Raw genomic sequence first — 24,063 nt, 5'->3', positions numbered from 1 at the left:
TATACCGCCACCGACTGGGCTGGAGTGTGAATCAGGGTGATTTTGGAACTAAAATAAAATAAATCATAAAAACAAAACAAAATAAACCATATTAAAAAAAAAAAAGGAGGTTATATCCTCTTGTCTAACCCTGTGTCTCTCAAAAATTGAAGAACATAATGATAATGTTGACTAAATGTTTTTCCTAAAATACCCTGCATTGTGAAATCATTGTGTTTGACCATTTTAAGTGACTGAAAAAGCTGACTTCTCTCTTGAATGTATTTTGTGCAATGTAGTAGTGCGTGTTTTGCCGTTTCTATCTCACCACAGTGTTGACACTTGCCTGTTGGATGCTTCCCTACTATGTGTAATGTACTGTTGAGCCCTGTATGCCCTATGCGTAGCCTTGTGATTATGGTTTCTTCCCTCCGACTCCTGCCTTCCAACCTCACTATCAACTTCTGGTTGTACTTGATATAAATGTCTTCCTTTCTCTTGGTCTTCCCAATACTCCTGCCATGTTGACTTTGCTTTTGTTTTAATTATTGTCTTGGCTTCTGCTTTGCTAAATGGGATTTGTAATATAGTTGGAAGTTTCAGGGTTTCTTTGGCCAACTTGTCAACCTCCTCATTCCCTTTGACTCCTGCATGCGCCGGTACCCAAAGAAAATGAATTTGAAGCTCCTTTACAAATAAATTGTACAATATCCTATATATTTAATATACAATGTCCTGTCTTATTGCTTTGCCTGACTTGATGCTTTGTAATGCGGAGTAGCTATCTGACATAATAACTACATTACTAATACTATTTTCCTCTACCCATTCCAGGGCCATCACTATTGCCACCAACTCTGTTGTGAAGACAGACAGGTGATCGGTTATTCTTTCCTGCATTTCTACCCCACTAATAGGAATAAACACCGCCGACCCAGCTATTCCAGTGTCTGGATCTTTAGACCCATCAGTAAAAATATTGTAACGTGAACTGCCCAACGGGATGTATGTGAGATGCTTTTTCAGTGCTTTGACAGCTCAATAATCCAACAAATGACAAAAAAGTCGCTAGTCGCTCTTTGCTAATTAAGTCTTCAAGGGGGTCTGGAAAGTCGCCATATAGCGTCAAAGTCACTGCACTCGAACACCCTTTCATACTCTTTTATGTGAAAAGAGTTTATATTTGCGCAATATTGGCGTTCAAATGTATTTATCAGTCCTTCTTTTGTAACGAACTGCTGTCTTCAAAAAATAAATAAAGATGTTGCTACCCATATGCTAAAGCATAAAACGAACGGACTCCACTTGGCTCAGGCAACTAGAGGTCACTTCCACATACACCTGAAGTGTGAAATCATCAGCATGTTGTCTTGCCAGAATCATAATGATTGTGTGCGTGCCGTGTGTATGTGTGTGTGTGTGTGTGTGTGTAAGAGTGTGTGTGATGTCTGCAGTCAGCATCATGATACACCACAAGGGGACAGTATTTGTAATGCTATATTTGGAAAAGATGTCACTTGGGAAATGTCTTTATTGTGACTCTTACTGGGAATTTAAATTACACTCTAAAATCGTGCATATAATCGTTTCTCATAACTCTATGTTTTTATGTTTGTCTTTCATTTCATGTAAACCTGTTGTGTGTGTTAGATAGGCCTACATATTCATATGACACATGAAAAAGGCTTACAGTGCCTTGCATAAGTAGCCTATTCACCCCCTTGGATGTTTTACCCTTTTATTGCTTTTATAAATCAGTCATGGTCAATATAAGTTGGCTTTTTGGACAAAAGAAACCACAAAAAAGCCCTCCATAATGTCAACATGAAAACAGATTTCTTCACAGTAATGTAAATTAAATAAAAATATGTAATGAAAATAAGTGTTTACATAAGTATTCACCCCCTTTAACACCCCCTTTATATAGACTGACCTAATTCAACAGAGGTCCAGCCAATTGGTGCTAGAAGTCTCACAATTTGTGAAAAGGGGATCAGTGTGCAGTGAATGTGTCTCAAGTGATTGTAGTATACGACACCTGTGTCTGGAAGGTCCATTCACTGGTCAGTATTCAGTAATCAGTATTCCTGGCTATTGATAAACCATTAAGACCCAAGATCACTCTAAGCAAAGCAGAGAAAAGGTTGTTGAAAAGTATAAGTCAGGGGAAGGATACAAAAATCCATCATCAAGAAATTGAATCCATCATCAAGAAATTGAAGGATTGTGGCACATGTGTAAATCTGCCTAGATCAGGCCGTCCTCACAAACTGAGTGACCGTGCAAGAAGGAGACTAGTAAAAGAGGCCACCAATAGACCTATGACTACTCTGAAGGAGTTTCAAGCTTCAGCAGTTGAGATTGGAGAAACTCTGCATACACCAACTGTTGCCTGGGTTCTTCACCAATCAAAGCTTTATGGAAGAGAGCCACTGTTGAAAAAAAGGATCGACTACAGTTCGCCAAAAGGCATGTGGGAGTCTCCATGGTCAAGTGGAAGAAGGTTCTGTGGTTTGATGAGACCAAAGTGGAGCATTTTTTCAACAGTGGCTCTCTTCCATGAAGCTTTGATTGGTGAATTTGGTTATGTGGTACAGTGGTGGTATGCAGAGTCTCTCCCATACCAGCTGCTGAAGCTTGAAACTTCTTCAGAGTAGTCATAGGTGTCTTGGTGGCCTCTCTTACTAGTCTCCTTCTTGCATGGTCACTCAGTTTGTAAGGACGGCCTGATCTAGGCAGATTTACACATGTGCCATATTCCTTCCATTTCTTGATGATGGATTTAACAGAATTTCAGGGGATGTTAAGTGCCTTGGACATTTTTTTGTATCCTTCCCCTGACCTATACTTTTCAATAACCTTTTCTCTGAGTTTCTTAGGGTGATCTTTGGTCTTCATGGTGTAACAGTAGCCAGGAATACTGATTACTGAATACTGACCAGTGAATGGACCTTCCAGACACAGGTGTCGTTAAACTACAATCACTTGAGACACATTCACTGCACACTGATCCCGATTTCACTAATTGTGAGACTTCTAGCACCAATTGGCTGGACATCTGTTGAATTAGGGTGTGAATACTTATGCAATCACTTATTTTCATTACATATTTTTATTTAATTTACATAACTGTGTAGAAATCTGTTTTCACTTTGACATAAAGAGAGCTATTTTGTGATCTTTTTTTTTTGTCCAAAAAGCCAACTTATATTGACCATGACTGATTTATAAAAGCCATAAAAAGGTAAATCATCCAAGGGGGTGAATACTTATGCAAGGTACTGTATGTAATATTTGTGTATTTCTTTTGTAAATGTATGGAATTGTTGTTGATCTATTTAAAGGTAATCTTCTGTCCTTTAAGTACTCTGCCAGTGTGGGAGAAATAAATAGACTAGATTAAGATAAGACTAGATTCAACTTTATTGTAATTGTGTAGAGTACAGGTAAAATTCCATTGAAATGCAGTTGATAGATGGATGGATACTTTAGTGAAAAAAGTGATGCTGTATCTTATAATGTGTACAGTAATACCATTATTAGACTTGTTTCTATACAGAGAGTGGATGGAATTTAGAGGATATGGAGTGCATATATGGTCCTCTGTATAGAATAGTATAACTCACAACTCACAGTGATTAAGATTGCTCTTATAGTTTCCCCACCATCACATCAGATACAGCTATGGATGAAACCTGCATGACCTTCCATTACTCTTGCATTGTATTCATAGTGTTTAAAACTAAATCAAGAGCTTCCTTATCAACTGCATGTCATACAGGATGTCTTTTTTTTACCTCAATTTACCCAGGTGTTGCAACATCTGGTATTATTTCAAACCTACTTTATTTTATTATAGCCACATAGGAATAAGCAGCTCACTTCTCACCTATTCCAGCAGGTTCCACTCACCTATCCCATACTGTGTGGAGGGAGGGTGACAGTGAGGATTAGAGAGGCTACTAAGCTGTTGCCTAATTGGTTTATTAAAGCAGATTGGCTGGAACAGGAATAGAAAGGAAGGACTAGCGGTGTGACACGCTGAAAGTGCAATAGTAACTAACATGAATGGCCAAATTGAGCCTTTTTATTTAGAAGAGTTACATGAGTTTACTTTTTGGTTAGTTATCTATTTTTTATCAGTTATCAATTTTCCTGGGAATGGCAGGGGGAGACGTCTGTGAATTTACCCAAAAGAAACACAGCTGGAGTCTACACAGTAATGTCTGACATGAATAACTGGCTGCACCTATGCAAAGTGCATATTCACTCATGAAAACTGAGAGCTGATTCTGTATCTGATCTATTCATGTATTTAACATGGCTTGCATTATCTTTTTTAGACCATGAGAATTGTAACAAAGTCATGAGTTTGAATCATGAATTCTCTAAGTTTGACAGTATGCATTTTGCAGAGTAAAAAGCGTTTCAGTCACGTGTCTGCATATCTGGCTTGGTAATATTAGGAATACAAGTGTCAAGATTTTTGGTGACATACAATCATATTTTCCCATTCCATTCTAAAGGAACAGGAGGTCCACTGCAAAGATCAATTGAGCCCCTCTTGTAAAAAGGACAGGGGCAATTACAGTCCTACTGTGCACATCTGTGTTACCAGGCATAGCCATGTTTTCCTTATCTGCACTGTCCTCTGTGCTTGTAAAGTGTTTCTCTCTAGTGACATCTCTAATTTCTTGTAGATCTCTTTGGGTCGCAGGTAACCATGTCTGTTTCACAGGGTAAAGCCCCATCTGATATCGGAAATGTAGCTGGTCTTTAATGTGAGTCTCTTCAAGTCCCGTTCAAGCACTACTCCCATATGCCTATTTTCAGTTCAGAGAAAGTGTGTCTTTATCTCTGGGTTGAATATGATGGAAGACAAGATCACTAGAGGTCATATCACGCAAGGTAATCAGGCCAAGAGGGGACAGAGTGGTGACATTCTCACCCTCTGGAACTCAGGTGTAACTGAACACTTGTCTCTTGTCCATAGCCTGTTTTTTTAAGGGGCTGTTCAGTAACCTGAGTCTGACACTTGAGCCGGTTCTAGCCCTGTTTGATGTCACAGTTGCATGCAGGGCCTCAAGTCTCACTTGGTTTGCCTGGACTTTTCAGGATACAGTCTTGATGTTTGCATTTCAACCGCATACTCTGTTGACAGACGCACAGGCTATTCTCTGTAAGAATGCACAGTCTCCAGGTGTGAAATCACGTGGGACCCACGGTAACCTTCTCCTGTAGGAGAGAAAAGTTGTTTATCCATTATGTTCTCTTCCTGAACTTCCCCTCCATCTTTTCAACTACCTCAATGAAGGCATGTCTCGAGTCTCAGTCTGGGGTGGACACTGGCGCGGGAAGCGCAGGTTTCCAGCACAGCATCCACATGGGGCCTGGATCACACCAATTGGAGGTATGTTTTTTCATTTGCAAAAATGTTTGACATGAACTATAGTCTACAGGGTTTAGGATATATTAAATCACAAAGTAAATGTAATTGTTACCATTATTGATGATTAAAAAGGGGTTACATCAGAATATATTCTTTTCGATAAAAAACTTTAAAGCTTATATACTGTTACATTCATTGTGTTACTTTGGAAATTTTCACCGTCTAGACAGGCCCAATGTATTTGTCAGTATGCGCTCAAATTTTGAGCATTGTTTTGTATTGGTTCTCTGAAATTGCACCACGTCTCGTCTGGCAATCAAAAAACAATCAAAAGTAATTCCAAGGAACTAAAACAGTTACAGAATTTTTTAACAGGGTAAAAAGTTATATCAAACCTCTTAGTAAGCTTCCCAACCCTAATAGTCTATAACAAACAAATTCATAGACGGTGAAGATGTTATATGGCTGAAAAAAAAATAGCAAGAAATTTGAATTTGTCCTGTGTTGTCTGTATAATCTGCAAGACATTCATTAGGATTGCTATACACTGCAGAAATGACACAGCAAATTAAGTTAATTTTCTGACATATTTGATATAACTCTCCAAAAGTAAAAGGGTAATCAGTAGAATAAAGTCCAAGACCCTGTAACTACCTGCTTGTTGGTATTCATGGATAAATGTTACCAGGCTAAATGATATGCTTTAAACTCTTGTCCAATTACAACCTAGACAGTAAATCAATAGTGGTGCGTGATGACCGGCACTGGCTTACAGCTAAAAGGAAATACCCAGAGCAGATGGAGATCTGCATTGGCGATGCCAGTCTAACGTGAGGTGACGGCAGAGATGCCTGATCATCTCAACAGGTGTTAGAGTTTGAACACATACACACATGCCTACAAATAAATAGTCACAAATAAACACACATGCCTACAAATAAATAGTCATGAGTGTGTATTGCTATCATCAACACACTCTGGGCACTCCTTGACAAACTACTGAAATTGTCAGTCGTTAACAGGAGGGACTTGTTTAATGTGGAAGAGTCACCTGTGACATTCTGAAACACCTAGTAGGTATAAGCTATGCTTCTACATTATGACCTTTCTTAAATATCTTGTGGACAGCTTGCAAGACCTAGTCTGTTTTTGGTCTAGTCCTAGTCTAGTCTGTTTTTGGACACCTACAACTGACCCGTGTCTCATGACTCATTAATGCTTCTGAGTGGAGCTCCAAATCTTGCCTTTGAAACCCGCTGGCAGCAGTCCCAAATCTCGTCTTATGTTTATGGCAGGCAGCGTCTCACCTGCTGATTGGTCGAAATTAACCCATCCTTAGCAACGTGTCTTTATGTGGTGGTCAGGCATGTGGTTACTAAGCAATGGACCTTTAATGCTTGATCTTAAAGTTTGCTTCTCTGTTTTATGCGTATGCGTGCGTTCTTTTAAAAGAGACTCGATTTTAAACAACAGATGAATGCATGCCGGAAGTGTTCTAATCTACCATTATGAACCGCGGGATTTATATATCTTCCTGAATGCGAAAGAAAGGAAGAAACAAACTGAACTGTTGTCCCTCCAACTTTACTCGAGACATGGAAGCTTGTTATGGAATACTCGGAAGCCTTGGTGTTTGGTTTAGAAGAAGTACTTCACCATTTGTTCTTCACAAAATGTCTAGTCACTGAAAGGAATCGTGTCGCTTAAATTTAGTTTTTATACTTTTGAGCACTTGCAAGACGCAAACAAATTTTACGAAATGGCAGATGACAATGATCCACTCGGAGCAACAGAATTTATTAAAGGTAATTAGAAATGTTAGTGTTCATTTTTAGATTGTCATCGACTGGTCTGTAATTTGGAGATCCAAATTGAGCACCTTCAGAAAAGGCTACTCCAATCATCCAGAATTACGTACACTCACGGCTTTAAGTTATTGAACCGAGATCCTAACTAAACTTGTATTTAGACACTATCTTATTATTGGAATTATGTCCTACGATAGGCTACTTTATGCGATCTAAAGAATTTTGGATAAAGCCAAACATAGGATAGGCCCTGTATGATGTTTGCCTGTTGTTGATTAATTTATTAAATTCATTTTTACAGAGAGACTTTACTTTGCCACACTAAGAAGCAAACCGAAAAGTACGCCAAATACTCATTATTTCACTACAGATGAGGAATACGTTTATGAAAAGTAAGTGGGTTTTTTCCTGTTGCTATGTGCAAGTAGCCTATCTGTGTTCTCAACTCACAAGTATCCGACAAAAGTAATGCACTGCAGCCTCTGAGAAATGTAAAGTGGAGACGAGGCCTATAATAAGCCGTATTTATGACATTTTTTAAATATATATTTTAAAATAGTAAACAATCATGCTCTTGAGATACACTTTTTTTTGCAAATTAATTTGTGTTTGTTTTGTTTGTGCAGCTTTTATGCAGATTTTGGTCCTCTCAATCTTGCTATGTTATACAGATTTAGTTGTAAATTGAACAAAAAACTTAAGGTAAGTGACCAGTTGTTTTGTTGTTTAACACACATTCCCGTTCCAAGCTGCACACTGGGATGTCAATGAACAACCATGATGTGTATATATCTTCTTAAATATAATCTTCTTGTATCTCAGATACTGACTTAGATGCATGGGGTTTGCATAGGTGAATGGTGCCAGAGCTGCTTTTGTTAGAGTGCAGAAAAAAACTAGGAATAGCCATATGGGTGGTGCTTCAGTGTCTCCCTAGCAGTTTCCTTTAGGTATTAATTGAGGAAGTAAGGATGGGAGTAGAATGAAACAATGGAAAACACAATGACAGGGTTGTAAGGCTGCATTTGGTTCCAAATCACCATATTGTTTTTTTTAATTATTAGTAAAATCGAGAAACAAAGCCCAGAGACGTGATATCAGTTGAAAGACAACTAGTTACCTGTTTTGCTTAATACTCATTTTGGTTGCTATAGAGTGGGCTAGCCCCAAAAACTGGCTGCAAATGTACACACAAAAAAACACTTGCATGTACAGGACAGAGCCATGTATGTTTTCTTTTCTATTTTGATGTACTGTATAGATTAAGTTATGTATTGTAAAATGTATATATATATATATATAAATGCATGTATTTTAATACTTTTAAGACTTGATTGTCTAATTGATTCAATTGTTAATAGAACATTTAATTACGATCTATCCGATTATCCAGATGTACTGAATCACTGCTTATTTATACATGTTTTTTTTCTGCAGTCCTTCACACTGTCCAGAAAAAGGGTAATCTATTACACTAGCTATGACCAGCGCAAACGAGCCAATTCTGCATTCTTGATCGGTGCCTATGCAGTGAGTAACCTCAACCTCTGTTATACCCGTGGTGACACACACAGAGCTAGTCATACACATTAGCTCCTCCATTCTGGTGTCCCTTGGTGGAGTGCAGTAATGGTGACCTCCTTCTGTCCTGTTTCAGGTAATCTACTTAAAGAGAACTCCTGAGGAGGCCTACAGGGCTCTTATCTCTGGAACTAATGTGTCATACCTGTCCTTCAGGTAGGTCTCACCATGCACAGTAGTACTGACATGACATTTCATTGTACTGTATTTGAGTATTATAACACACAACCCTAGCATTTGGTAATTACTAGGGGCTGTTATGTGTACAGTGTAATGAAGTGGCACAGTGCCATGCTAAAAAAAATCAAACAGAAGAACAAAGGAAATCTTAAAAAAGAATGTCTTAAATGCCTCTGTCTCCTTGGTTAACAGTGAAGGTGTACAATTGTGGAAGTATCTTCTGCTGTAGCCTTGTAATGTAAATGTAAACATCCCAAGAATAGATGTCTAAAACCGCAGGGAGGGCTTATCTGTGCATGGCATCACTTAGCAGATTGGCATACTATGAGTCAAACACTATGAGCTGTCTGTCTGCAGGCAGAAACAGAGGCATGGCTTTTCCATTACTTTTTCTTTTAAAAAGATAGAGATGCATTCCTCACACCACACACGAACAGAAACATGTTGTTCCACACACATATGAGCACTGAAATACATGTACACTAAATTACTTCCAGCTTTTACTATAGCCCGCGCCAGGGATGCATGCTCATATACACATGAACACTTTCAAAAATACATACTGTTCTAGTCATGAACACCAAACAGGCAATATCCCTACAGGATTATTTCAAAATCTATTATGTCATTCTGCAGGGCTCCACCACAGTGCACAACAACATCCTTCTTTATGAAAATCCTCTTGAGACACTGAAGAATGACTGTACTAAGGCCTTAAGCATACTGATACCTGGTTTGTTTGTTTTCTTATTCTACCAGAGATGCTGCATTTGGAAGCTGCACATATAACCTGTCTATTCTTGATTGTTTACAAGGAATCCGCAAGGTAAGGGCCAAACTGCAGTCCTGAAATGGCAGTGTGTGTTGTTATTCAGGCTTAAGGCTCTTCTCCACTTCTTCCACTCATTTGTTTTCTGAGGTTAATCCTTTAGTCCAATTAATGATTGCCAGGAACATGCTGTTGACATGATTCAAAACAGGGAAGTTTCCTAAGAACTTTCCCATCTTGTGTGTATCCCATCTTATAGCTTTATGCACTGCAGTATATTGACATCATAGATTTCAGAAGTATGCACCAGAAAGGGCTAACTAATTGAAGGAAAGAACTAGCATTGTAGACATAATGTGATATATTGTGAAAGGATATAGCGTAAGAGAAAGACTTACTGTGTTTTGAATCCATACCTGGGTTTGAACTCCTTCTTTAAAGGCACTGCAGCATGGGTTCTTCAACTTCGAGACATTTGATGTTGAGGAGTATGAACACTATGAGGTAGGTCTTACGTCTATTTGTCTCATCAGTGGCACAGTCCTATAGATGTTTCTCAGTTTTACTTATTAGGTATTTATTGCCTTTACCTTCAGCGAGTGGAGAATGGAGACTTCAACTGGATTTTGCCAGGGAAGCTCCTGGCCTTCAGTGGCCCACACCCAAAGAGTAAAATGGAGAATGGTGAGTTGAGTGAACTGAGAATGTCCACCATATCTATAATCACCTCACCAGTTATAACTATAGCTTTGCCATAGTGTGCCTTGCAACTTAGCTGCGTTTATGGCTACATGCTGAGGTCATTTTGATATTACCCTACCAAACATGAAATGTATGATATAGTTGATCCCATTTATATTTAAAATATCTACAAAGATACAGAAATGCCATGTGCTACCAAGTGCCAGAAAGACGTTAGTTACACAATCAAACTCCTGCATATTTGACTGCAAGTGCATTACTAGCAGGGCTTTTTTTGGCAGTGGTATAACTGTGTATCTCACTGAGTGTCTTCTTGCCTGTCTTAGTGTAGAATAGCATAGCTATTCTATAATAGAATAGGATCAAGAGTTGGATAAACATTAGCGTTCTGACCATGAAGTGTCAGAGCATACCACATCACTGCAGCTGGTCAAATACACTTTTTATTAGCTGACAGGTACATGTAGCTTCTTTATAATAAAACGGTGCATAGAGCAAAATGTTTTTTTTTTGTACATTATCCGGTATATCTGCTGCGTTTCAAGTCCCCTTTTTTTGTGTGTGGTTGCCCTCTATAGCCATCTTGTGTTTCCCAAAGATAATCAATGTTGATCAATATTTCAAAAATCGGCAAAAAACGGAGGGGGAAACTGTCAGGAAAGTCCCTTTCCTCATGTCAGTGCGGGTCTCTCCCACAGGTTACCCTCTCCACGCTCCAGAGGCGTACTTCCCGTACTTCCGACAGCACAGTGTGACCGACGTGGTGCGGCTCAACAGGAAGATCTACGAGGGGCGCCGTTTCACTGATGCTGGCTTCGAGCACCATGACCTGTTCTTTGTGGATGGCTCCACGCCCAGCGACCTCATCCTGCGACGCTTCCTTCACATTTGTGAAAGTTCAGAAGGTGCTGTTGCTGTACACTGCAAGGGTAAGAGACGACACAGCAACCACGCCAGTCTACTCCTGTTTAGTCAAAGCCAAGGGAATAGATAGTAACCCTCATGTGAACCAATCACTAGAGGCTGGAAGCATTGTTAATTGTTGGAGAATATGAATTGGGGGGATGATAGTTTAGAGCGTGACAGTTGTATGTGTGCACACAATACAAGGAAGCATTGAGAAAAACGTAATGTTTTAATGTGAACATTGTTAATGGGAAATGCTTTGACTGATGAAAGTGTTCTGCAGTCTGGAATGTCTGCACACACTGCATTCAGAAAGTATTCAGACCATCACCTTTTTTAAACATTTTCTTCTGTTGCAGCCCTAATGCTGAAATCATTTTAATTCATTTTTTCCCTCATCAATCTACACTCAATACCCTATAATGTATTTTAGTACTCAGTACTCACATTTCTCTTGATCATCTTTGAGATTTTCTATATCTTGATTTGAGTCCACCAGTGGTAAGTTCAGTTCATTGGACATGATTTGAAAAGGCACACACCCGTCTATATAAGAGCTCACAGCTGACAATGCATATCAGAGCAAAAATGAAGCAATGAGGTAGAAGGAACTGCCTGCAGAGCTCAGAGACAGATCTGGGGACGGCTACAAAACATTCGGCTCCACTGAAGGTTCCCAAGTGGCTTCCATAATTCTTAAATGAAAGAAGTTTGGAACATCCAGGACTCTTCAAAGAGCTTGCTACCTAGCCAAACTGAGCAGTCGAGGATGAAGGGCCTTGGTAAGGCAGGTGTTCAAGAACCGGATGGCCACTCTTGCTGAGCTCCAGAGATCCTGTGTGGAGAAAGGAGAAACCTCCGGAAGGACAACCATCACTGCAACACTCCACTGATCTGGGCATTATGGCAGAGTAGACAGACAGAAGCCTCTCCTCAGTGAAAGACTCACGAAAGTCTACTTGCAGTTGCAAAAAAAGCACCGAAAGGACTGGAGCAAAGTACAGAGATATCCTTAATTAAAAAACCTGGTCCAGAGTGCTCAGGACCTCAGACTGGGTTAAAAGTTCACCTTCAGGAGGCCAATGACAATGACCCTCAGCACATAGCAAAGACAATGCAAGAGTGGCATAGGGACAGCTCTGTGAATGTCCTTGCGTGGCCCAGCCAGAGCCCTGACTTGAACCCAATTAAACATCTCTGGAGAGACCTGAAAATGGCTGTCAACTGACAGTCTCCATTCAACCTGACAGCTTGATAAGACCTGCAAATCCAGGTGTGCAAAGCTTGATATGTCTTATACCCAAGAAGACTCAAGGCTGAAATCACTGCCAAAGGTGCTTCAACTGAGTACTGAGTAAAGGGTCTGAATACTTATGTTATTATATTTCAATTCTTTCCTTTTTAATGAATTTGCAAACATTTCTAAAATTCTGTTGTTTTTGTCATTAAGGGGTATCGAGTGTAGATTGATGAGTTTAAACTATTTTATCCGAATAGTTCTGAATGCACTCTACGCATGTTCTGTAGAAATGTGAGATTTCATACAGGATTCTGTCTGATAAAAATGCATGCGATGTCTGATGCTGGTTGGGTTGAACAATTCATTCAAAGAGCATATACAATACCATTATACCAACCAAGCATATATAAAATGTAGTTATTCATTTCGGACCGCAACATTATTTTGTTACACCAGAAAGCTACACTCTCCAGTGGATTTGTTCCTTCTCTTTGAAAGTACGGTGTAGTTTTATTCTTGTGCATAGTACAAAAGGGCATTCTATTATTTACAGCATAAATTACTAGAGGCAATTAACTGGCAACATCAGATGCAGCCACAGTATGCTGAAACTCTTTAGTGCAGTGTATCCATCCCGTTGTTGTTCTGATTATTACAGTCACTCTTCAGCTACTGGGTCTATTTTGGAATTGTTTGGCCTCTGTATGATGACCCATGGGGAGGGCAAGAGTTTATGTGTGAGACCAGGCGATCAGGTGACAGGGAAAGACATCCATGTAATATGAAACCTACTAACACAGTTTTTCATCTTTTGTTGGGTCCAGTACGCTATAGATTAATATGCAGTGATATAACTAATCTATGATTAGAACACAGATTTTTTTTTAAGCAAATATTTTAGTTTTAATAAGTAATTAGAACTGATTTTGATAGAAGGAAATTGTGTCACTGTTTTGTATTTTAATGTAGCCCTTAAAAATGGAATCATAGGCAATATATCCCACAATACTTGCAAGTGATAGTGTGAGCAGGCTTTGTTGTGCTTGTTTATTCCCTCCATGTATACAAAGTTTGCCACAAAGTTTATCTCTGGCTCTGCCTTGTTCCTTCCTTTCATGTGCAGCGGGCCTTGGCAGAACAGGCACTCTGATTGCTTGCTATCTGATGAAACACTACCGTTTCACGGCAGCGGAGGCCATTTCCTGGATACGGATCTGCAGGCCTGGCTCAATCATTGGGCCACAGCAAAACTTTCTGGAAGAGTGAGTAGACAAATGCCATTGGCTAGAAAAAAAGTGGTGACCTTAGTGTTTATGTGCTTATACCTAATTATCACAAAGTTAAGTGCCTCAGGACATCTTTAATCAAGGGAGTATGGATTTAGTAGAGAATGCCAATGATTGTGTTTCCACCATAGGACTTCCACACACTTTGTTCTGTTCTGTCTAATACTGTCTCATCCTTGACTCTGATTAGATACACAATTTCACTTTATATACTGTACTTCAATCTTTCTTTGTCTGTCTGTCTCCCTGTCTCTATCACTATCTGTCTGTCTTTTGATGATGTTGAGTACTAGTAAAAAAACTTTCTCACTCTCTCTCTACAGAAAGCAGCACAGTATGTGGGTGCAAGGGGACATGTATCGCTCTAAGCAGCGGCAGCAGCAACAACGACAGAATCGGCAACAGGAGCGAGACATGGCCCATCTCATCTCCAGCATGGACGACGTGTCCATCAACACCAATGTCTTCAAGTCCCAAAGCATGGACGAGGTGAGTCCACCGGGTTAGACAGGAGACACATCAGCATCTGTTTTCTGTTATTTTGGTTTGCTGTTCCACTGCTTCTTTGATTTGTTTATACTTTTTGAAAGTGTGAAAATGACATGACTGTTCTTCTTATGCAAAAGTCGATTTTTGTTTGTTTGTTTTCTCTCAAATAAAGCACAAGCCAAAGTTTACCCTTTGCATTTGACGGAATTTGGTTGAGTTAATTGGATTGATTTGAAATGAATCCTCTTGGTCCATTGCAGAATGACTTCAGGCTGGACAGTGTGGGTCTGACTCAGGGAGATAAACTCAGGGCCGTTAAGGCTCATCGCCATTCTAGATCTGCCACCACAGGAGCACTGAGGTATGTGGGTTTGTAGTGTTTGACCTTAACGATCCAAAGATTTGGCCTCAAATTGTTTCTGCTACTTAGATAGTGTTTAACGGGACTTATATAGCACTGTGTATAACCCAAAGACTGCTCTGACAGTAGTTGTTTGTGTCTGTTCTGTTCTAGTGGAATAAACCCTGCACATAGCTCTATTCCTCCCTCCAAACCACCCAAAGCCCCCCCTGCTTTCACTCCTACTTCTCCTCCAAGACGGCTCACTCGCAGTCCCTCATCCTCGGCTGGAAACCTTAAAAAGTGAGTGTCTTTGTGTGTGTGTGTGTGTGTGTGTGTGTGTGTGTGTGTGTGTGTGTGTGTGTGAGTGTGTGTGAGAGTGTGTGAGTGTGTGTGTGTGTGTGTGTGAGTGTGTGTGAGTGTGTGTGAGTGTGTGTGAGTGTGTGTGAGAGTGTGTGAGTGTGTGTGTGTGTGTGTGTGTGTGAGTGTGTGAGTGTGTGAGTGTGTGTGTGTGTGTGTATGTATGAACACATTTACATGGCCCTATCCCTGATCTCATTACCCATTCCTCTTCTGTCCCATGGCCCTCCCCAAATGTTTGTGTGCCCAATGCAGTTTAAACCCCAGATTAGCCCAATCCCTTGGCAACCTCTACGGGGTTGACAACATGGATGAAGGTGCAGACGACATGTCCTCTTCACCCTCCGCCTCCGCCTCCCCCTCCTGCCCTCCCTCTACCACAGCTGCATCCTCCACCTCCCTTAATCCGTCCATGGGCTTGGGGTTTGGCTACCCCCTTAGTGACCCTCGTATTCCACCATCTCCAAACTACCACCAGGAGGCCCGCAACAAGCCTGGTGACCGCCCTGTGAGGCCCAGGGGTCCGGCTTTTGCTATGGGCCCCAGGGGTCGGGCTGGACCTCGCAGAGCCCCTGTCCATTCTGGGCTCACAGGCCGGTACCTGAGCCGATCCATCCCTGTAAGTCTTCCGATGTGCTGTCTGTCTGCCTGCCTGCCATGACCTTCCTGCTTTTTTATTTTGTCTATCTATCTATCTATCTATCAATGAAACTCTATATGGGGCAGCTGTGGCCTACTGGTTAGGGTTTCACTGTGTGTGTGTCACTTCCCTGGATGGGTTAAATGCAGAGGTGGATTTCAGAGTATGTGTTTCTACACCACCTCTGCCATATATATCTATATATCGATCAATCACTATCTCGTTCTACCCTGCTTCTAGCGTTGCTCCCCATCTATTTTTCCACATCTTTCATCCTCTCCTCCTCATAACTTGGATGTGTTTGTTTTTCCAAAGATAGCTATAGGAGACATAGCCTACCTCAGAAGTGGGGAATTATGGCCCATTCCTCCAACTTCCATACTTCCTATATGCTATGAATACCTTAAACAAATGTGTTTTTTGTATTGTAATTAACAATTGTATTCTCTCTCTCTCTCTCCTTTCAGTCCCTTCAGTCTGAATATGTTCACTACTAAAGAAGTTGTGTTGCACTGACAAACACAAGGCCCTGAAGAAAATGCTTCGCACAGTGAAGACTGAAGATCATTACATCCCCTGTTAGAGAATCAACTGAGTGTAAAATTTAAGTAAAATCTCCTGGAAAAAACTGTTGGGGTCAGGGAATACAAAACCTTGTGTGGTGTTAACTCGATTAACTGCACAAAATTGGATATTTTTTTTAAGGATTTTACTATAGCTAGATATTCACCAAATATATTTTATGTTGTTAGTATTGTGCTCATAATCTGATTCTGTTTTAAACTAATTACTGTGGTGATTCAGTCATATTTAAGTGTACTTTATTGGGGAGTGGAATAAAACATTTTGCCTACAAGACTCCCAATCAAGATAAGAATAAAAGATAATGGGTTCTATTTTGTTCTCGATTGTGAATGTCAGTTTATTGCCTTAGAGGAGATATGTAACTGTAATGAAAACAAAAAAATATCAAGCATCCCTTTCTTGAAAATAAATCATCGGAGAACGTTTTTTTGGGGTTACGTAACTATTCAGTAAGGATATATGGATTTTATTCCCTTGGACTATGCAATATTGATTGATAACGATGAAATAACGTCAACATTCAGTCGTAAAATAGACGAGGAACCTCCCCTTGTAGCGCTGACATGCCTACAAACTATTCTTCCAACCAAGATCTTATCAGTTACTTGGAACCGACAGACAGCAAAAGTGATTTTGTAAATTCAATTAAAACTCAATATATTTGCTTTCTGGGCTGGTAGGTAGCCTAAGATGCAGATCGAATAAGATTCCACACCAAAAAGCACAACTTTACGTTTCAATAAAGCAATAAATATTTCAATCAAGAAAGGTAATGTAGGATAAACATATTTTGTATTCAGTGTATGTATGAACAACATGTGAAGAGAGACATGGATTATTTCACTTCAATAAATGACAAACTCTTTGGTATACAACTGTCTTATAGATTGCAAGTACAAAACCAGTGTTTATAGAAGGAACGGCAAGTGCTTATGCAGAAATGTTTTTTTTTTTTAAAGTCGTTTTCTTTTCCTTGCTTCCACGCCAGTTAGTCATTGAAAAAGTATTAAAGGGATAACATGGGGAATGAAAGAATGCCAAATTGTATAGACTTCCAAAACCACCACCAAGTACCACCAACATTATTTGGATCAAGGGCCAGTGGATAATAAAGTCCCTTATATTAATATACCTATTTATTATATAATAATATTCTTTATATGCCAAACATGCATACAGACGGATCCGCACAGTGTATCTGTGAGTGTGTGAAAAAAAAAGACACAAATCAGCGAAAATAACTCAACTGGATCACTGTAGATAGCATACAGTGATTCAGTTGAGTTATTTTGGTGAGTTCTGAACGAAATTGGGAATTGGTGACCATAAATTAGAAAGAGAGTTGTCAAGTAGAGTCTCACTATCTTGAGGCCTAATGGGATTCTATTGTGTCACTTGTCAATGACAGGTCATGAGGTATATAAGGAGAAAACAAGTTATATCCCTTTGCACAAAGCTGTATCACCTTCTACATAACCTCAGAGTTTCATAGGATCTTTGTGTGTCTATAGAAAATTGCTCAATAAAGTTGAAATTAGTTTGAAAAAGCTGATACATGTTGGCACCTTTAGAATTTGAAAGCAAATCCTTTTTGAAGATAATGTTTGATTACCTATTTAAGGTTTCCATTCGCAAGAACCCTAAAACATTGTAGTTTCACTTCATCAATGAAGGGGAGCAGGCTGAAGTCAAACAGCAGAGGAGTCTGTACCTGAGTCAAATCTTGAGAGCCATCTATTGGCTTTTCATTGTCATTGCAAATGCAAAAAAAAAAATCTTCCTTGGCTCGGGAACAGTACATTGACGTGTTAAACTCATCCAGTAACCTTAATGAATTTGTTTAAATAAGACTTCTTCATTTTCCTTTACATAGTGTCTTTTGTTCTCAATCTTTTAAGACAGCAAACAAAGCCTCAAAAACATATTGTCAGTATCTTCTAAATGGAAAAGTGGAATGCTGACCCCCATTTACTTAGCCATGTAACCAATGTAAACATTAAATTGTAAAATGGCTTGTCTTTGACAGCCTTCATATACTGGTGATGACTACCCTGTGAATCACACGATTGTCAGGAGGTCCTTAAGCCCTCATATTGGATAACCCTGCACATAGATTTTACCCTTATTCCAAACCACCACATTCAAAGCATTCAAACCATCTGAAAAACCTGTTCTGTCTGACACACCCTAGAGACTATTAACTGTGCCATTTAATCGTACCCTGAAAGTCCTTCACATCTTGCTCTTGTGGTTGGCATAGCTCGGAAAGCCAAACTGTGTGAGCATGATGTTAGAGTAGAGCAGGGGCATGCTACCATAAATCTGCGCCAGACGGTTCAGGCAGTAGGAGCGCTGGAGCATGTGTTCGGGCCGGTGCCACATGCCAACATAGCCGCTCCTTGCATCCCGCTCCAAGTTGCGGATGTCCACAGGCTTTACCAGAACCCCAGAGGGGCGTGCTTTTGACCTGTCCTGCCGTGACAACCAGAGGGCTACGGCGAAGTTTATGGCGATGTCATCACAGTTCTGTGTGTCGTCCACCAGGGCGTGCACCTGGCTGGGTTGGTCCTGGAAGAGCTGCAGGTAGCGCCGGTGGAAGAAGGCAGCACCAACCAGAACCATGGAGTACCTGGCACAGCAGAGCACAGTCTCAAATCATGCATTACTTCTTAGGGTGAATGTGTGGTTGAGAGTGAAAGACAAATTGAGAGTGCGTAACATAAGTATCAGCTGGCTCACCAGTCACCTCCACCAGTTTCAACATCCTGAAGCTCAAAGCTACCATAGCTGTAAACACCAGAGGCTGTGGTCACATGCTTGCGTGGTACAAAGCCCACAATCTGATCAGAGAATTGCTGAAACGTTGAAAACACTGAAGATTATGAACACAACTAGGAAATATTGCAGAATCAAGATGAGATAAGGACAAGACTGCACAAATCCTAGATGGCATTTAACTCCCAGGACATTTTTGAAAAACAAGACTGCAAATTTAATTTATTTTACCTTCCAGACAGAGAAGGCAAAGGTGATGTCAGGAACACTAACCAGCGTGTCATCATCCACCATTAGTACAGCTGTAGAGAAAATAAGGAAAACTATTGAATAATCATGAATAGGATTGGACAGGACTTTTCTTAAAACTTAATCAGGTTAAAATAATTTAAAAAATATTCAGGATTAATGGGTCATTAAGAAACTTTCTAAACAAATGTATATCAATGCACACGCATAAACGTATTCAATGATCTGGTGCTACTAAACCACACATTTTACAGTAAACAGCACGCAACATATTGTTGCCTGGGAAATACTGGGGCCGTCCCAGCTGCAGAGTAGCGTTGATGTTTTTTTTGCAACAGTGTCATGCCCAGACACATGAAGTGTGCCGATCGGTAACTTTGCACTGATAATAGGCTACCATCTGTATTTATCTCCGGAAATGACTGCAGGCGGTTTCGCATAAGATTAACGCTTTGCTCCTTGAAGACAACGGGAACAGGATGCGGACCCAGGGACTCCCATAACTGCCGTGGCGGCCGTTCTCCAATGTTGTTCCATACGATGACAATCTTGCTCAGGTGAGGCACTGCCTGGTAATGATTGAGGAGTTTCAGAAGGATGTCTGTTCGATTGTATGTCTGCATTATTATGGTAAAATAATCCTTCATTTGAGGAGATGAATTAGCTTTTCGGCGGAGAACATCCATGACACCGCCATCATCGGTGTCCACGTTCTGGGGAAGCATAGATGTCAGAGATGCCCCAACCAAGATAAACAAAAGTGCGAATAAGATCAGATGTGCCTTTCGAAGGATGTTCATCCTACAGCCCCGAAGAGAAATCCTGTTAAGAGAAAGTTACATGAATGGTATGCTACCAAAGGAGCACATTGAGCATTCTGAGCCTACAAACTTCCAAACCTGTTTAACAAGCGAACCAAGCGAACTCACATTTTCACGAACTGGAATTGGTTTGACGCTTTTCAGTAGGCCTAATATCTTATTTGTTTAGCTAAGAAAGTACTTGGAATGATTAATTTGTGTACTCTGAAGGAAATATATGCAATTTAGTCTTGGTTTAATGAAAAAATAAAGTTACCTCATTTTTCATAATTGAAAGTTCCCACTTCCTCTCAAACTAGTTCTGTCTGCGCCTCTGAAACTCGCCTCTGCGCAGCCGTATACGCTCCTGAAAGAAGCAGCACAGTAACTGGTGTAACAAGAAGTTGCTAGTATATCTAGGTGGTGATGTCGAGATGGAGCTTTCCATCAAATATTGAAACCAGCGACGGGAGTGTGTACCAGGGATCCACGTTAGCCATTTTTGTAAGACCCATATCCAAAGTAATATCCATATCCAATGTTTGTTCTGCTCTGGAATACCTACATAGTGCTGCAAAAATGCCGGCAAGCAGTAGCCTAACAACTCCTACTCGGAATTTTACGACAGCTCAGGCTCAACAACCTATGCGGGAATGATGATAACAGTATGCATTCTGGAAACCTCATGCCATCAAAGATGATCGTTTCATAACATCCCATTTGACCAAAGTTACTCTTTAGCCAACGTTCAGGAAATCTATGGCTTCTACCAATGAGATGCTGTCTTGTCCGAAGGTTGCTCTCTCCAATGGATTGAAAATACCCATTTTGGGACTGGGTGAGTAACTTTTCATTTTCAAGTGGCCGTTTAAAGTTTAAGCTACTTGGGAGAGAAATACTGCTCATGTTTTTGCTACTATTGTGGAATAATTTGCTACATTGTTGCAAATTAATTTGTTAGCCTTTTGTTGTCATCAACTCCGAAGAGCAGCTTAGAGCTGTACAGTCAAAAATGATTAGCCTGAACCTGCAGTTGTCACAATGTGTCCTCAATGCACTTGACTCACCGTATAACTCGCATTTTCGTACTAATGCAACACCCTACTTGGTGTTTGTCGGTTTCAGGGACTTCGCATGATGGTGGTTACTCACATGAAGCGGTTGTATACGCACTTCGGGAGTGTGGTGTGAGGCACATTGATACAGCTAAGCGCTATGATTGTGAGGAACACCTGGCTAAAGCTGTTCAGGAGAGCGGCGTCCCACGGAGGGATGTGTGGCTGACAACAAAATTATGGCCTGGAGACTATGGCTATAGAACCACCAAGCAGGCTTGTAGGGCTTCATGTGCCAGATTGGGAGTGGAGTACCTAGGTACGAATTACATTTTTAATAGACTGTGATACCACCATCATCATTTGTTGATATGAATATATAGACACTTCCCCCTGCCTTCTCAGACCTGTACCTGATGCACTGGCCCGACTGCATGGTTCCTGGTCGCTCCAATCGGGAGATGCGAGCAGAAACGTGGCGGGCTCTGGAGGAGCTTTATGATGAAGGTGCAGAGCAAGAAGTATTTTTTCCCTAAGTTCTCCAATATTTCATAGACAAAAGAGTTATGGTTTGTATCAATTTATATGTATTTGTGCATTGGGCAGGGATGTGCCGGGCTATCGGAGTGAGCAACTTCCTAATTCCCCATTTGGAGGAGTTAAAGGAGGACTGCAGCATAGTGCCCCACGTCAACCAGGTGAGTATGACTGAGCAGTGTACCTGATACCTACAGCATTGCTCTGTTGTTTGCTCTGTTGATACAGGCTGGTTCAGACTCTCAAGGACAGGTCATTCACACTAAAGGATTTTGTACTTCTATGTAATAGTTCAGCCTGGTCCTTGTCAGACTACATGTGTTTTTGCAGGTTGAGTACCACCCTTTTCAGCAGCCTGAGGAGATGTTGCAGTACTGTCACCAGCAGGGGATTGTGTTTGAGGGTTACTGCCCCCTGGCCAAGGGCCAGGCTCTTAGTCATCCCACTATTCTCAATATGGCTGACAAATATGAGCGCACCCCTTCCCAGATCTGTATACGCTGGAGCATACAGGTATGTATATTATTATATTTAATTACATATACTGGTATACAATGAATCATTCACATAGTTAAGTTAAATGAATGCTGTTTTCCCTGTCTACATTGTATTGGTCATTTGCATTGTAAACTGAGGACCATGTTCTTTGCAGAATGGAGCCGTTACAATCCCTAAGTCCACCAAGAAGGAGAGGATTCTGGAAAACTGTAAAGTGAGTGGGATGCTGATGAGGATCCCCATTATTTCTACTTACAACATTCTTATTTACATACAGTAGTGCATGTAGTGGTTATCTCTGAGTCTATCCAACAGTGAGCCAATAGTTTTGTCCTTACGCTGGATGGTGACCACCTTCACTTTATCCATTTTTAACATGCACTTGGTCTTTGGTCCACTGGTGACGTTGTCTATTCTATTAGTTGCTTTAGGTCAATCATTGATCCTGCTATGGGTTGCTCTGTTATATTTCCATCACATGACCTAGAATGTATATAAATATATACATTTTATTCCGTGCTTCCTGGTTTCTGCTGTTCCCCTCTTTAACTCTGTGCCCTCTTGCTATAACTGGCTTGGCTCACCCTCCAGGTTTTTGGGTTCCAACTAGAGGACACCGACATGGTGGCATTGAGGGTGTTGCATGATGGGAGACATGTGAGCTGGGATCCAACACGTGTGCCTTGAAAGAGGTGCCATCAATCTCTATTTACATATGTCACTCACAATGGGGGCGGATCAGGCTCAGTATTGACGGATGATTTTTGTCTTTTTTTTCCAATCAGAGCTTGACCTAAAGTGATCAACTGTCAACATTATATCGGTCTGTTGGGGAGACAAGATTGCTTTTGTCTGTGTCAGTAGTTTTGAAATATGACAATGTAACGACAACAGCAGAATTTAGTCTAAATGTAGGTGGGAATGGTTCGTTTTGTGTGCCAGTAAAATATTCTAAACTAATCTGATGCTTTGTGAAGGTAGATTGAGTCAGTAGACAGCAAACGTGAGTGGAGCATATGTTCGCTTGACAAACTGCCCCTAGGCTGTGTACTTGTGAAGTTATTCATTCAGTTATTAATTCATATGTTCCTTCTGACCCCATGAGGTTAGTTGAAGTGATTGCAGTCAGAGTATGAAGACCTATGCATCTTTAACTTTTGTTTTCTGTACCCTTCTGAAAGGCCTTTGGATTTTCCCTGGTGGAAGAGGACATGGCGTGTATTAGAAGACTAAACAGGGACACAAAACTAATCCACTTGAGCTCCCCTCTCTGGAAAGGATAACCATTTTCTTCTACTACTAAGTAACACAGGTTCATCACAGCATAATCACACTCTGATATAACTTCATTAAGTAAGTTTTGCATTTAAAAGTGGTAGAAACAGAAGTATTTAAAAAATATATATGATGAAAAAGTTTATGACGCCATTAAAGCAAATGGGTGAGAGTCCTATTGAGAGACCATCAGAACTACATGTGGTAACCTCCAAATGGTTTTTGCAGCACATATCTGTTGTTTATCTGTATGCCAACTGTGTTCTTCCTACTTTTACTGTGTCTTTGCAGTGCACTGTTTTAACATAAATCCCTGTTTTTACCATGACATGCTTTGAATAAAATTTAAAAGGAGGGTGAAGGTTATTTCACTTCCGATGAAGACCGTGTCTGTCCTACATGCACCATGCAGTTTCTCAGTTCTTGGCTTAAAGAAACAGCTGTATCGTAGTTTGTCTGAACGTTGACTGGTGTCCTCCTTTCGGTGGGTTTGGACATCGTTAAATTTGACCTTATCATATGTAGAAGTCAAATATTTCTTGATGTAATGAATAAAAGATAGTAAATAAGGTTAGCCTATATATTTGTTAGCCAACTAGGCTATAAAATAGCAGTGCATT

At 40.4% G+C, this 24,063-nt stretch overlaps 3 protein-coding genes across 5 annotated transcripts; 2 read left to right on the top strand and 1 right to left on the bottom strand.

Annotated features, from left to right (window-relative positions):
• Positions 1–7,127: 7,127 nt before the first annotated feature.
• Positions 7,128–16,166, top strand: cdc14aa (cell division cycle 14Aa; the record flags this gene model as incomplete). The annotated part of the gene is made up of 15 exons (XM_080836722.1): positions 7,128–7,173; positions 7,478–7,568; positions 7,803–7,878; positions 8,614–8,706; positions 8,834–8,913; positions 9,697–9,763; positions 10,148–10,210; positions 10,303–10,390; positions 11,107–11,337; positions 13,678–13,816; positions 14,164–14,329; positions 14,590–14,690; positions 14,844–14,972; positions 15,285–15,648; positions 16,137–16,166. The coding sequence occupies 15 exons, from the start codon at positions 7,128–7,130 to the stop codon at positions 16,164–16,166; spliced, it is 1,764 nt and encodes a 587-aa protein (XP_080692848.1).
• A 2,320-nt stretch (positions 16,167–18,486) lies between these two features.
• Positions 18,487–20,424, bottom strand: extl2 (exostosin-like glycosyltransferase 2; the record flags this gene model as incomplete). 2 transcript variants are annotated; one of them, XM_080837992.1, is made up of 5 exons in its annotated part: positions 20,356–20,424; positions 19,676–19,991; positions 19,261–19,331; positions 18,994–19,109; positions 18,487–18,883 (listed from the first exon to the last, which is right to left on the bottom strand). In XM_080837992.1, the coding sequence occupies exons 1-5, from the start codon at positions 20,365–20,367 to the stop codon at positions 18,487–18,489; spliced, it is 912 nt and encodes a 303-aa protein (XP_080694118.1). In that variant the 5' UTR covers positions 20,368–20,424. The 2 variants fall into 2 exon arrangements, with proteins under 2 accessions (XP_080694118.1, XP_080694117.1); XM_080837991.1 differs by having other exon boundaries at positions 19,676–20,100; positions 20,356–20,414.
• A 315-nt stretch (positions 20,425–20,739) lies between these two features.
• On the top strand, positions 20,740–23,825 carry LOC308364594 (putative oxidoreductase ZK1290.5). 2 transcript variants are annotated; one of them, XM_080837778.1, is made up of 8 exons: positions 20,740–20,916; positions 21,204–21,452; positions 21,539–21,640; positions 21,740–21,831; positions 22,001–22,183; positions 22,323–22,382; positions 22,760–22,860; positions 23,350–23,470. In XM_080837778.1, the coding sequence occupies exons 1-7, from the start codon at positions 20,838–20,840 to the stop codon at positions 22,853–22,855; spliced, it is 861 nt and encodes a 286-aa protein (XP_080693904.1). In that variant the 5' UTR covers positions 20,740–20,837; the 3' UTR covers positions 22,856–22,860; positions 23,350–23,470. The 2 variants fall into 2 exon arrangements, with proteins under 2 accessions (XP_080693904.1, XP_080693903.1); XM_080837777.1 differs by lacking the exon at positions 22,760–22,860 and having other exon boundaries at positions 23,350–23,825.
• Positions 23,826–24,063: the final 238 nt, after the last annotated feature.

Source organism: Sprattus sprattus (assembly GCF_963457725.1).
Source record: "Sprattus sprattus genome assembly, chromosome: 4".
Lineage (NCBI taxonomy): Eukaryota > Metazoa > Chordata > Actinopteri > Clupeiformes > Clupeidae > Sprattus > Sprattus sprattus.
This window is presented reverse-complemented; position numbering and strand designations above follow the sequence as displayed.

Coding starts and splice junctions, on each gene's coding strand:
- LOC308364594 (XM_080837777.1), top strand. CDS start 20,838: ATGGCTTCTACCAATGAGATGCTGTCTTGTCCGAAGGTTGCTCTCTCC. Junction 21,453..21,538: donor ATTGGGAGTGGAGTACCTAG/GTACGAATTACA, acceptor CTGCCTTCTCAG/ACCTGTACCTGATGCACTGG. Junction 22,383..23,349: donor GGATTCTGGAAAACTGTAAA/GTGAGTGGGATG, acceptor CCCTTCTGAAAG/GCCTTTGGATTTTCCCTGGT.